Raw genomic sequence first — 13,280 nt, forward strand, 5'->3', positions numbered from 1 at the left:
GATGTTTACTTTTGATACACGTATTCTTTATTCAAAAATCAGTATAAATTGGTTAGTAAATATATTTTTATTTAAAAGAGGCTTTCATGCTAAAACAATGATTTTTTTGGTTGTTATCATAAAGAATTCGAACGCGTCTTTGAGACGACATAGATTAAAGAAAGAACAAGACGGCGGATAATTCGTGCGCACTTTATGCATTTATTTGAGTTACAGGTCCGTTGCTTGAGGGTTGTTGTTGTTGTTGGGCAGAATCCTGCAAAATGATCGGTGTTCCCGTGTAACAATCCAGGTTCTCGTTTTCACGACGGACGTAATAAGGAAAGCAACCATCACGCATCATTTTGCAGTTAGGGGGTGCTGCGTGAGTACCACTATTAACACCAAATCTGAAGAGAGAAAGAAAGAAAATAACTTATACGCGTTTTTTATCTTATTTCAATTTTGTTTCGGACTCATGGCCCAATAAACACTTGCTGTAAACGTTAGGGAATTCATGGTCAGTCGAATTACCGAAACTAGAAAGATTTACAGACATAAATGCTTAATAAACTCAGATAATTCACTAGTATATATATATATATGCACACTTTTATTGCTCGTTGACAAACATGAAACGTTATACAACATTACAATCCAGATACTCACTCAGAAGTGGTTGACGGTGTCTTGCATCGCAGTGGGACAAAGTTCGCGCCCGGGTAAACCCTTACATTTCAGTTTAGGCCAAAAGCATCTTTTTTTTTTTTTTTTTTTTTACAAAGGCATCACCACATTATCAAGGCCCAGAGGCCACTCAAGGATAAGGGTTAAAGAGTGTACAGTAGAAATTGGACAATATAGTAATCATTAGTAATGAAAATTTGGTAAATTTGATAACTTATATGGAACGGCTCATCAAGAACTTATTTACTTTAGACTTGAACACAACCATATTGTAGTCAGCCGGAAAGCAGGAAAACGGAAGACAATTCCACAGGCGTGCAGTTCTAAGAAAGAAGCTTTGTTCATGGAATCTACGTTTAGGTTTAGGCACAGATAATATCCTTTTTTTCTTCCAAAGGGAAACAACCCATCCGGTGTCTACACAAACCGGTGCTCTTTACCCAAATTCCCCTACACACTTAAAGAGACCACATGGAATCGATAGTCTGAATTTAAATCATTTATAAATCTACACTCATTTATTTACGGGCATCAAATCTTTTGGGTCATATTCCTAAAATAGACCGAAGTAGTAAAGTAAGGTCACGTTTAAGATCATAGTTTAAAGGAAATTAAAAAGGTAATAATGTACTCTTCTTTAGTTTTATGTTTAAGTGAGATTGTTACTGCTTAAATAATTAAGTATTGCTCTTTTCATAAAGCACTAGCGGGGGGTACCCGGCGTTGCCCGGGTATTTGGAGGTGTGTGTGATTTTAGATAAATCAAAACAGCCGGGTGTTTGTGTCGGGTGGGGTCGGGGTTAAAATAAACACATTTTTGGTAGGTAAAGTATGAAGGATCGAACCCGAATTCTTGAGTCGAAGTTGAAAATTAAAATGTGAAAAAAAAAGTGCGATGTTAACCACCGGGCCACCACGAAATATTTTTGAATTTATTTAAGTATTAAAACTTGGCAGATGCTCGTACTTAATGAGGTCAACTTTGACTGCGGGGCAGTATTTTATTTACTGCGGGCCAGGATTTTTTTATTTTCTTTTGTTTCCCCAAGATGTTGTGGGGAAAACCAGCTCTCCATAAAAAGGGGATTGACCAAATTGAATAGCAATTGTCTGATATATGGAGAAACTCCACATTGATCAAAGCTGATTGCTTTCACGAAAAAGCTTAATGCACATGCAGAGATCGTAAATGTTGAATGTTTATCTTTTCAAAGTCGAGCAAATTAAATAGACAGGCGACCCCCGTTGTTAACTCGTAGATATTATCATTTAGATGTGATATAAAAAGTTTTAAGAAAAAGTGAGTCGATCGATATCTTCTCGAAAAAAAAAAGAAAAAAATGCCTTTCTCAGACATACACAAAAAGCGGACATACATACATACACACATTTTCGCTTTTATATTTATAGATAAAACTTACTATTAATCTAGGAGAGGAACCCTTTCCTAAATATATACCGTTTGTGTGTTTATAATAACCAGCAGACTGGCCAACGTTGTCGGTCGTAAAATACGAATATTTTATTTAATGCAGAATTCTTAGTTATTATAAAAAAATATCGTAGTTATTAAACGTAATGTTAAGTTCCTTTAAAAAATGAAGTAAAAGAAAAAAAAACGGAAAGAAACTGAGACATATGCATGCGAGTATTGTTTTTTTCTAAACAGTTCACTTCTTGTAAGTAAAAATATACTCGAGCTGAAATCGAAACCTAAAACAGTGAGTCAAGTACGATAACCATTAGGCCACCTTGACACGGTCTGTGAAAACTGTTTTCTAAACCTACTTATTCCTAACATATAGAAGCTGTCATTCTTCTGACCGCGAGAACCGGTGTATCAACGTGATTGTGCCGTATATCGCGTATATATATATATATATATATATATATATATATATATATATATATATATTATATCATACTCTGCTTCAATGTTCGTTTAACAATAAAGAAGATATAACGCGTATGCGTGTTTCCAAAATCCATGAATACATTCAGGCAATAGATAAAAAACTCCTGATATAAAATGAAAAATATACACTATCAGAGCAAAAGTTCCTGCGAACGTCTTCAAATGTCCATGAAAACAACACAAAATCACAACGAAGTTGAATTGATACATTTCAAACATGATTAATTTAACTTAGATTCGAATGTTCAGAAAAACCATTTGCACATCGAACGGCTCACATATTAAAAACACTTAAAAAGCAACACGTGAAAACTACTGAAATGAAGAAATTATCGGTTGTTGGATAACAAATTTAAGAGTTTGTTTTCAACATATTTTCTAATAGTTTTAACCTATTTAGTAGGCTTTTAGGTGTTTTCTAATATAACACTAACGAGAGAGAGAGAGAGAGAGAGAGAGAGAGAGAGAGAGAGAGAGAGAGAGAGAGAGAGAGAGAGAGAGAGAGAAACAGTAGTCAATGCCCTATTAAAAACAGAAATAAAATCTTTCCAAATTCGACCTCCACTAAGTTCTATTACCAAGAGTTAGCACCGATCAAACTACTCATTTTGTCTTTTCTCTCCAACAAGACAGCGTTAAATTTCGATTTTATTATTGGTGCACATCTGAAGAACGAGGGTATCCGTCACGTTTACTAAATTTGTAGAGAAAATCGTGGATATAGCTGCTTTAAATATGTAATTTTTTTTTCCTTACCCACAGCATTTTAACGATGTCGTTGTACAATTACAGGAGAAACAATCCTTGGTGAAGAGACTGGAACCACTTAACAATCTGAGGCCCCGATACTGGCAAAAGGTGATCACTCGGCCAAATCCTGAAATAATAATAATAATAATAATAATAATAATAATAATAATAATAATAATAATAATAACTAGCGGGATCTGTGGAAATTACACAGGGGACTGATTCATATGTAATATATTGATGTTGGCATTCTGTAGATATTCAGTGTAAATGGAGACGCTCTGATATTATTGTAGCTTTTGTGTTAAAACTGCAAAAGTATTTATCTAAGCTAGCAACGACACCCGGCATAGCCAGGTCGTAAAGTACGCTTTAATATGATATTTTAATTCTTGTAGATTTCGAATTTTTATTATAGAGTTAATGCTCTATCGATTTTTATATATTATAAAGTTTAGATTTCAAAAAAAAAAAAAAGTAAATAAATAAAGATTATATATATATATATATATATATATATATATATATATATATATATAATCTTTATTCAAGCTAATGCACCCAAGTCATATATATATATATATATATATATATATATATATATATATATATATATATATATATATGACTTGGGTGCATTAGCTTGAATCAAAACCGAAATAAAAACTTATGAAATATATATATATATATATATATATATATATATATATATATATATATATATATATAACTTGAGTTACTTCAGTCATAATCGAAACCGAAACCAAAACTTATGAAGAATTGTTGATAAAATTATTTATATAAAAAAGATGATTTAAGTACCATCACCTCTAGCCGAAACCTAAACCAAAACTTATGAAGAATTCTTGGTAAAATTATTTATGACAAGAAATAACAATAAAACGACCCGGATGTAAGCGTGACACACAAAAGAACACACACGCTACCGGATTAATATATAAACTATTATTAATAATAATTAACAAATACACGTGCTTGGCCAGAGAGCTGAAAGGAATATGGAACGTGAAGAAAGTCAAGATAACACTAAGGGGGACTAGGAACAATCCTGAAAAACTTCGAAAAACGAATGGGCGAAATTGGAATCAGGGAGAAGGCTGAAAAGATAGAGCAGATAACAATCCTCAAAACGGCTGAAATCTTAAGGAAAATCGTCGAATGTAGAGATTAGTTCACATGAGCCAGAAACGCTAACCGGTCATAAGGAAACTACAACAGAAGTAAAACAAAATAGAGGAACACTACATGGAACCTAGAAAAATGAAAGAGCAAAATTGTAAGTTAATTACCTCCTCTACAAAAAAAAAAAAAAAAAACACAAACAAAAATTTGTAGCATCAGCATAGATTGGTACCACACAAAATAGTCGAGAAGAGTTGCGGAGGATGGAAAGATTGAGGAGGTATATTTTTTTTCACAGGAATCACCACTGGAGGCCACTTGAGGATAAGGGTTAATGGGTATACATTAGTCAATGTGATTATTGCGTAGTAGACATAAGTAGTGGGAGTTTTGTAAATTGGATTACTTAGGGGGACGGTTGATTAAGAACTTGTTTACGTTGGACTTGAAGACAATCAGATTGTAGTCAGCTGGAAAGCAGGCATTCGGAAGAGAGTACCACAGGCGTGCAGTTGTAATGAAGAAGCTTTGTTCATGGAAACTACATTTAGGTTTAGGCACAGCCAAATCTCCACTGGATGAGTGCGAAGAGGGCTGACACCTTGGGGAGGTTCATTATCACACAAATTCCAGTGATGATTAACGATCATTGGTTGCGACAAGTAAATGGTAAACGACTGTTGCGGTGATGAAAATTCATTTATAAAAGTAATCGGAAAGTGAAGAGTACTGGAAATCTACCGGAGACTTGTTATCACCCAAGCTTGAGGGAACACTAGCGGTTGATGTAAGTGAGCGATCTCCGATGATGACTCCTTGTGAGAAGTACAACGATTATTATTATTATTATTATTATTATTATTATTATTATTAGTCGTCGTAGTAGTAGTAGTAGTATTACTACTATTACTACTACTATGAGAGTGGAAATCAAGTTAATACAATTCACCTTATATATACCGCTTCCAAAATATCAAAATCCCAATACAATACAACCAGATGCAACCAGGATTTAAATTGGAAGGGAAAGACATAAAAAATATTATTCATAGATACGTTTCTCCCACTGAAAAAAATAACCTTAGGCTTATTATGTATTATAAAAAATGTTAAACCCAAAATCTAGTTGTAAAAAAACAATGCCTTCCTCTATCCTCAAACCACTAGAACGAACCAACGTCATCTATAAGTTTAAATTGCCCACTGGGAGAGTGTAACTCCTATAACAACAACAGCAATAATAATAATAATAATAATAATAATAATAATAATAATAATAATAATAATAATAATAATAAACAAAAAAGCAGTTACGTTAATTACGTCGGTTACACAACGACCACGTTATCCCGTACAATCTAGTGCTATATTACAAAGTTTACAGAAAAAAACATAACTGCCCCCCTACGAAGTTAGAGAAATTTTAGTCATCAACACACAAATAATACATCATGAAACCAACGTTAAAAGATTAAAAAATTTGGAAGTGGTATATATAAGAACTCAGCTTCGCGCCCACTAACCGTTTTCCGACTACTAATGCTAATACCATTCGCCCTCTCAACACAACCAAATCTTACACATTCCTGGCGATGTATTGACAAAAGACGAAAAGCAGCAAATCGCAACATGCTTCGAAGACACAAATTTAACAATGTGACATGTATTAATATCTTTGATATATACGCAAAAACATCAGAAAAATTGAAAAAATAAAAAATAAACAAAAGCTATCTGTTGTCGTTAACGATGTTTGTTTGAATGAAAAAAAAATACTGTCTAACTCAAATATATATATATATATATATATATATATATATATAAATTACATTTTATGTTTGGTGGTCAAATGAACATGACCTAAGTACTTGAAAATCAAGAGGGAGGAGGAAGCGAAGAAATTTAAATGGCCTTCAAAGACTGACTCCAAAATGATCGATGGACTGGAATAGCGTATTTTCTTTTACAAAGGGGAGACCACATATCAAGGCCTTGAGGCCATTCGACGGTAAGGGTTCGGTAGTTATTGGGACAATAGCATAATAATCGTTTGTGGTAGATATTTGGTATAATTAGATTATTTCCGAGGACGATTCAATAAGAACTTGTTTATGATGGACTTTAATACGACAATATTGTAGTCAGCTGAAAAGCAGACCAATGGAATAGAGTTCCACAGGCTGACAGTTCTAGCAAAGAAGCTTTGTTCATGATATCCATGTTTAGGTTTAAGCACTGACAGAGACTTGGGGAAATTATTGATACTGATTTTGGCTTGACGAATGTTTTGTGAAAGATTGGCGATCATAGATTGGAACTCAGTTAAATGCTTGGCATGAAAATAACGATAGAGTAAAGACATGCTCTCAACGCCTCTTCTGCTGGAAAGAGGCTGCAGAGAAGAGAAAAGGGCTTCTCCTGCTAGATTACGAAGTCGGTTTTGAATTCTGTCGAGACAGGATAGAGTATCCGAGCAGCTCCTGCCCAGATGTGGCAACAATACTCCGTCCTAAAACGAGCCTGGCTCTTATACAGGCAAAGGATTCCATCTACTGGAACGATAGAATGATCCAACGTTGGCAACGGATTTGATGTATGCGTTCCATTTCAAATTAGGAGTGAAGGTCAGACCAAGAAGCTTGTCTAAACATGAAGGTTTCTCATTTCAATTGGAGCCAGATGTTGGTCAGAGCGTTTATAATGGAAAAAGGTACGATAAGGGTCATCCCATTCGTTTTTTTTCAATGTCCTTATGGAAACTGGCGCCGTAATGAGAAATAATACAGATCATTTAATCTAAGGTTTAAATTGTCTCCTTTCTATTGAAACTGTTAGGAGGACTGACTATGGTTGTCTGCCTGCTCAGCATACATGGGATTTATTTCTCATCATGTCGTGTAGCTGCTGGAATTTACGTCATTTGTTAGCGCGTTCGGAATTAAAGTCAAAGATGACTTTTGTTTCGGTGCTTGCATCGTGCGACTGCATAGAACTGTTATTGCTACACTTATGGTTTCGAGACGATGAAATGTATACGTACGTAGATGATAATAAAATATTTATTATTATTAAATAATAATAATAATAATAATAATAATAATAATAATAATAATAATAAACACCTCCCATTGTCGCATCACCGCCCCCTCCCCAAAGAGTGATACCAAGTAGCCAAGAAGGGTCAAGGATGATGTAAAGACCGAGGAGAGAGCACTGACCAGATCTCCGCTGGACAAGTGCGAAAAGAACTGGGACCCTGGGGAGGCTTATTGCCACTCAAATTCCAGTGGAGGCCGATGGCCGCTACCAGCAAGAAATCAATGGTAAGCGGCTGTTTCGATAACGCAAATACATTTGCAAATGTTATCGAAAGAGGTGAAGAGCACTGGAAACCTGGGGAAAGTTGCTGTCACCCAGCTTCCAGGGAACACCACAGGTTGTCAAGGAGAGATCTTTGATAACCTGTGTGAAAGCTCCTTGTGAGCCAATAATAATAATAAAGTTGTATTCTTGCTTGTTTTATTTCAGCATGATTTCTTTATGTATATATTTATGCAAATGAAATCCACATTAAAACAATTAATTTTTTTTTCATAATACATTAAAGAAAATATATTTTAATAAATAGTACCAAGTTATTAATAGTCATTAGTAACATAATTTATTTAAATATTCTGTTTAAAAATATTATTAAAAGTTAATTAATTTATTTTATTGTGGATATAATTTATATTTAATTTATTTTTAATCATAATATACTGATATCAGTTGCGTTTAAAAACGGAATTAAGTTTTATTTATTTAAACTATGAAAGTTATTTTCCCATTAAGCTATGAGGGTTATTTCCCGTTTGATTTTCATGGATGAAGATAGCCGTGTTTTATGCTTCTATAAATCCAACATGTGATCAACTTTCAGGAAAATCGTAACAAGTTAAGGTTTCCGTTTATCTCAGATAGTATTTCACTAAACCTTCCACACAGCAATGTGTTTCGACCTTGAATCGCTGGACCGATACAGCTAGTAATCAAATAAATTCAAATGTATTAAGCTCCAAACTGTTTTTGCAATAGTGCTCGGTTATCATAAATGAAATTATATAAATATTTAAAAAAGCCCAACGCAGATAAATCTATATTTTGACGATGTTAATCGTTTCTTTAAGAGTCTAGAACCTCTGAGGAGACAACGAACGTCGATAAAAAGTAGATTCATCAATGTACAGGTTGTCAGCATCTGGCTGTCGAGCACATACTTTTGACCTCTTCACACCGATATTTTTAGTATTTTTTTCTGTCCCTTGACCTCACCCTCGAGACTCAAACCTCCATTTTTTTGCTGCTTCCTCTTCTTCATTTTCAAAGTCATTGTAGACATTCAGTTGAGGTCAGAATCTCTCCATACTGCATTTTCATCGTCCTTTGTCTGTTGGCATGAATTTTCTTTCAGGCTTAGTTAGCATGAGTGTCAACCTTCTAACGAACAAGTGAAGCATGCATGGTCCCCTGTGAGTGCACAGTGAACGAGGCATAAAAAATGACTAAGTTCAGTATATGCCCCCCCCACCCATTAAGCCCCCAAACCACCAGAGGGCGTCAAATCCTGGTGAAAATGAACAGACCGCGCAGTTTTAGGCTTTAAAGTAAATTTGAGTTCTGCACCATGCAAAAAAAAAGAAAAAAAAAAAAAAGAAACGACTAAGTCCATTATTTGCCCCCCTCCATATAGCCCCCAAAGTCTCCAAGGCCTTAACATATTTAACTGCTAAATAGACATACACAGAACATGTTGGACAAATATGGTAAAATAGTCCCCCAAAAATTGAGTGTATTTATTAGCCCTAAATGAGCCCCTGGGGCGCACCTAAGAGTTATCGCGAAGTATAGACAAACAAAATTATATAGAAATCAATTAGCTACAAGTTTTCAGAAAGTTTTATAAAAATCAAAGGCATCATTTTTTTTTTAATAAGCACAAAAGCGTCAATTTTAGCCATTTTAACCCGAAAGAGACCCGTAGGGGGGGGGAACCGGAGTTTTCCCGGAAAATCTGTTCTGTTACTTTTTTACTCATATCATGTTTAATGTTTGTGTAAAATTAAAAAAAAATCAAGGCGTAGTTATTGAGAAAAGTGCGGACAGACGAAAGGACTAACGGACAAGGGTGAGTTTACAGGTCAACCTTCCTTTTGTCGGGGGACCAAAAAATCTTTCATAGTCTTCTTCTTTGAACGTGGAATCATTGTAGACGTTTAGGGATCATCTGTTGTGGAATACACAGGTTCTGATGAAGGCACATCTGCACTCGATGTTGAAGGCGCTTGATGTCTGGCTGGATGTGGGAGCCAGGTAGTCTGATGCTAGTGAATCCCATGGCATTACCCTACACCTTTTGAACCCTGCCTTGATATTGTCTGCTGTGAAGCAATTTGATTGCTATAAAGTGGAGACTTGGAAAAAGTTATTTGCTTAGAGACATGCCAAGATTCTGACACAATCACTAGTAGGAAATGGCAGAAGAAGCTAAAATATGTAGAAGGAAAGCATGTTTCATGTTAAACACTTATTAATTTGTATGCTGGAATTTTCTAGGAAATTCTATAACCAAGAGATATGGAATTTTCCCAAGCACTGACAAAAAAAAAATCAACATCACGGCACTCCTAGACTCTTTTTAGCACTCTTCCATGGACTTTATACATAAATCACAGACTATAACCAACTTAGAACAGTAAAGAGGACACGAATACAAGTATAAAGATGACTGAAAAGTGCAACTGTCGTGCTTACCTTAGGGTGACTCTGGATTGTGTCGCTGGATTAATTGATGTTCACTGTAGACAGCAGAAGCAATTTCAGTACTTTGAAGAGAAATCACCAGCAAACCCATCTCCTACTGAATTACTTTCCTTTTACTGAACAGCTTTTCAACCGAAAGGGTATGGAATTGCTCCAAGTTACACTACGTATCTTTTGTTGAAAGAAATGAAGTAAAATGGGTATACGTCATTTGCCAATAGTCATTTTTTCTGTTGGTGGATGTTTGTAAATTCTCGTGCCCAAATTACTGACATTTACTTGCGGGCCAGACAACATTTTTTCCCGGACTGTATGTTGTCGACTCTTGATATTGGTAAATAAATAAATACATAAATAAAAAAACAAAGAAAAATAATCTACTTACGTGTTGTTTGAACCTGGACATCCTGTTCGAAACATAAGCTTTCTCCTCTGTGCATAAGAGACAAGAGCTGCACAATTAAAAACGCTGAAGCAATTAACAGGTTCATGTTGCCGCTTTATAACTTTATGACTTTTCAAACGGAATCTCGATCTAACAAGTTTATTCAAGAGTTTAATTATATATTACTTATCTATTAATAATACGTTCGTTTCGTTTAAGACGTTTCGTTTCTTTTTTTCGTTTCTTACTTTATAATTAACTTAAATCTTTTTTTAACTAATTAAAATGTCTTAACTTTCGTCCAGTGGGTCCTTCTATCTCTCCAAGAATATGGACCTTCTTGGCGCAGCTTCACTCTGAGCGACCTGCGTTGAGAGATTCAGAGTCTTCACTGAAGACCAGCCACCTACTTATAGCTTTCTAAACCATCACAAATCGGAAACGGACGGGCGTTAAAGAAAGTAAATCAAGCACCTATTATAAGCTGAACCTTTCCATCTTAAGGGCATACAATGGATATACTTAAGATTTCTTACATAAGAATATAAAACATAATAACTTCATAATAACTTCTCGACACTTATTCCGAAATCAAAACAAGTGTCCGGAAAATGATTCGTTCTCTTGGGAATATCTTTTTTTTTTTTCCAAATGTAAAAATCTTCTTACGTAAACATTATACTTGGTAAAATAAGATTAAAATGAAGGACATTGTTTTTGTTTTCGGGACATTTACTTTTGTTTATTTACAAATGTAAATAGCTTATAAATATTATTAAACTGGCTATAAAATAAATAAATAGTAAATAAATAATAAATAAATAGTAAACTAGCTTTAAACAAATAAATATTAAATAATAATAGTTAATAAATATATAATTCATAAAAATTATAAATAAAATAGTTTATTAGAAGACAATTCGGGAATATACAAAAAAGTGTAAGAAAGAAAACTTTACAAGGTGATATTAAATTGGCTTTAACATAAATAGATAAATAGTCAGTAATAATCTATATAATTATAAAACTCAGATCAGCTTACTTGCGTGGGCGTTTTAATCGTCCATCCGGTTTCCGACTTCGGCTTTCAAAACCTATTTCATGGTCGCCCTGTCTTAAGTCCGATATTAAAAGTATCTGTAGCTATTCAAAGTACACACGTCAAAAATATGTTTTGTTTTAATTTATTTTAACGAGTTTCCCTGATAAATAAATGTAATTTACCTCCGATTTAAACCTGATTTAAATATAAATATAGAATAGATAACTATAACCATATTTATAACCATATTTATAACCATATTTATAACCATATTTATAACCATATTTACAGCTTTTAGTAGCGCTCCTGTGGATTCCGACAATTTATTTTTTTCATGTCTTACTTAAAAAAATATTTTCTCTTCAAGGAGTGGGGATACAAACTTGATTTTTGTAGTACTTTTAGTAGGGCTTCCTTAACTTGAATTAATGCTTGCAGTAGTGCTCTGGAGGCTTGCTGGGTTTTATTTTTTTCACTCATCAATTTAAAAAATGTTTTCACAAGACAATAAAAGACAATATGATCTCAAAATCGCTTTTTATTTCGAAATGTCATAATTTTGAAAATGAGTTAATAATAAAAGACATTGTTTTGTTTTTCTAAACATTTTCGTTTTGTTGGGAACCCGAAATTTAACTGCATCATAGACTCATCCAGTAATAAATCACGATGTGAGATAACCCTCTCAGAAAGCAGTATCGTAATACTGTAGAATCAACAGGAGTACTAGTAATACGCAGTGCGTACGACTACCCATAATGGACACCACTAGATAGTAAGCTCCGCTTACCCGTTATCCTATTCTTGTAACTTTTATTTAATATATCTTTCTTATACTTAATCCGTGATCCGTGTTTTTCTTCCGTGGTCTCAACCTTGGGTCCATATCATGTTTGCCTATTTTTTTTTTATAAATATACATAGTTTATAAATATTATTGAACTCGTTTTAAAACAAACAAATGGATATTAAATAATAATAGTTAATAAAATATAATATATAAAAATAATAATTAAAAATACTTTATTAGAAGACAATTCGGGAAGATACAAAATTGTAAAAAAGAAAACTTCACGAGGTGATTTAAGAATAAATACGTTTTAATTGATTGTAGCTTCCTCTTTAATCAATATTCTTATATGACACTTTATGATATTTCCGGTATAACACTAACCTAATTACTTTTATTTTCATGAATATTCTATAACAGCAGTAAACATTATAATACTTTACGAGGTCAAAATGAAGGATATTGTTTTTCTTTCATCTTGGAAAGCCTTGTTTTTGCTTATTTGAAAATGTAGATTATTAAACTGGCTTTAAAATTAATAAATATGTCGGACATTATGACTCAGAATGGAGCTAATTGAATAAACGAGATTTAATGGCGACACTATATCAGGTCGCTTACGCTTACGGAACGCTATGTAAGTTAGAGAATTTTGCAAGGACTTGAGAAAAATACAAAAACCACTTGAACAGCAATAGGTGTTTTCTTCCTACACACAAAAATATCATATGAAGTTGATTCTTGTGTTCATATAAGTTACCTCGAATTCGACACGAGGAATAGTCATCTT

General features: G+C 33.7%; 1 protein-coding gene across 1 annotated transcript; it reads right to left on the reverse strand.

Moving 5' to 3' along the window:
* Positions 1-4: 4 nt before the first annotated feature.
* Positions 5-11,045, reverse strand: LOC145292062 (uncharacterized). The gene is made up of 3 exons (XM_080138111.1): positions 10,659-11,045; positions 3,338-3,458; positions 5-389 (listed from the first exon to the last, which is right to left on the reverse strand). The coding sequence occupies exons 1-3, from the start codon at positions 10,762-10,764 to the stop codon at positions 194-196; spliced, it is 423 nt and encodes a 140-aa protein (XP_079994237.1). The 5' UTR covers positions 10,765-11,045; the 3' UTR covers positions 5-193.
* Positions 11,046-13,280: the final 2,235 nt, after the last annotated feature.

The sequence above is a fragment of the Euprymna scolopes genome, chromosome 13, assembly GCF_053919585.1.
Source record: "Euprymna scolopes isolate OS-2025 chromosome 13, ASM5391958v1, whole genome shotgun sequence".
NCBI classification, from domain to species: domain Eukaryota; kingdom Metazoa; phylum Mollusca; class Cephalopoda; order Sepiida; family Sepiolidae; genus Euprymna; species Euprymna scolopes.

Bases quoted from the DNA above. Each gene is read 5' to 3' on its own strand.
- LOC145292062 (XM_080138111.1), bottom strand. From the start codon at position 10,764: ATGAACCTGTTAATTGCTTCAGCGTTTTTAATTGTGCAGCTCTTGTCT. The intron at 3,459-10,658 runs GTAAGTAGATTA...TTATTATTTCAG, and splicing joins TGTCCAGGTTCAAACAACAC to GATTTGGCCGAGTGATCACC. The intron at 390-3,337 runs GTAAGGAAAAAA...TTCTCTCTTCAG, and splicing joins ACATCGTTAAAATGCTGTGG to ATTTGGTGTTAATAGTGGTA.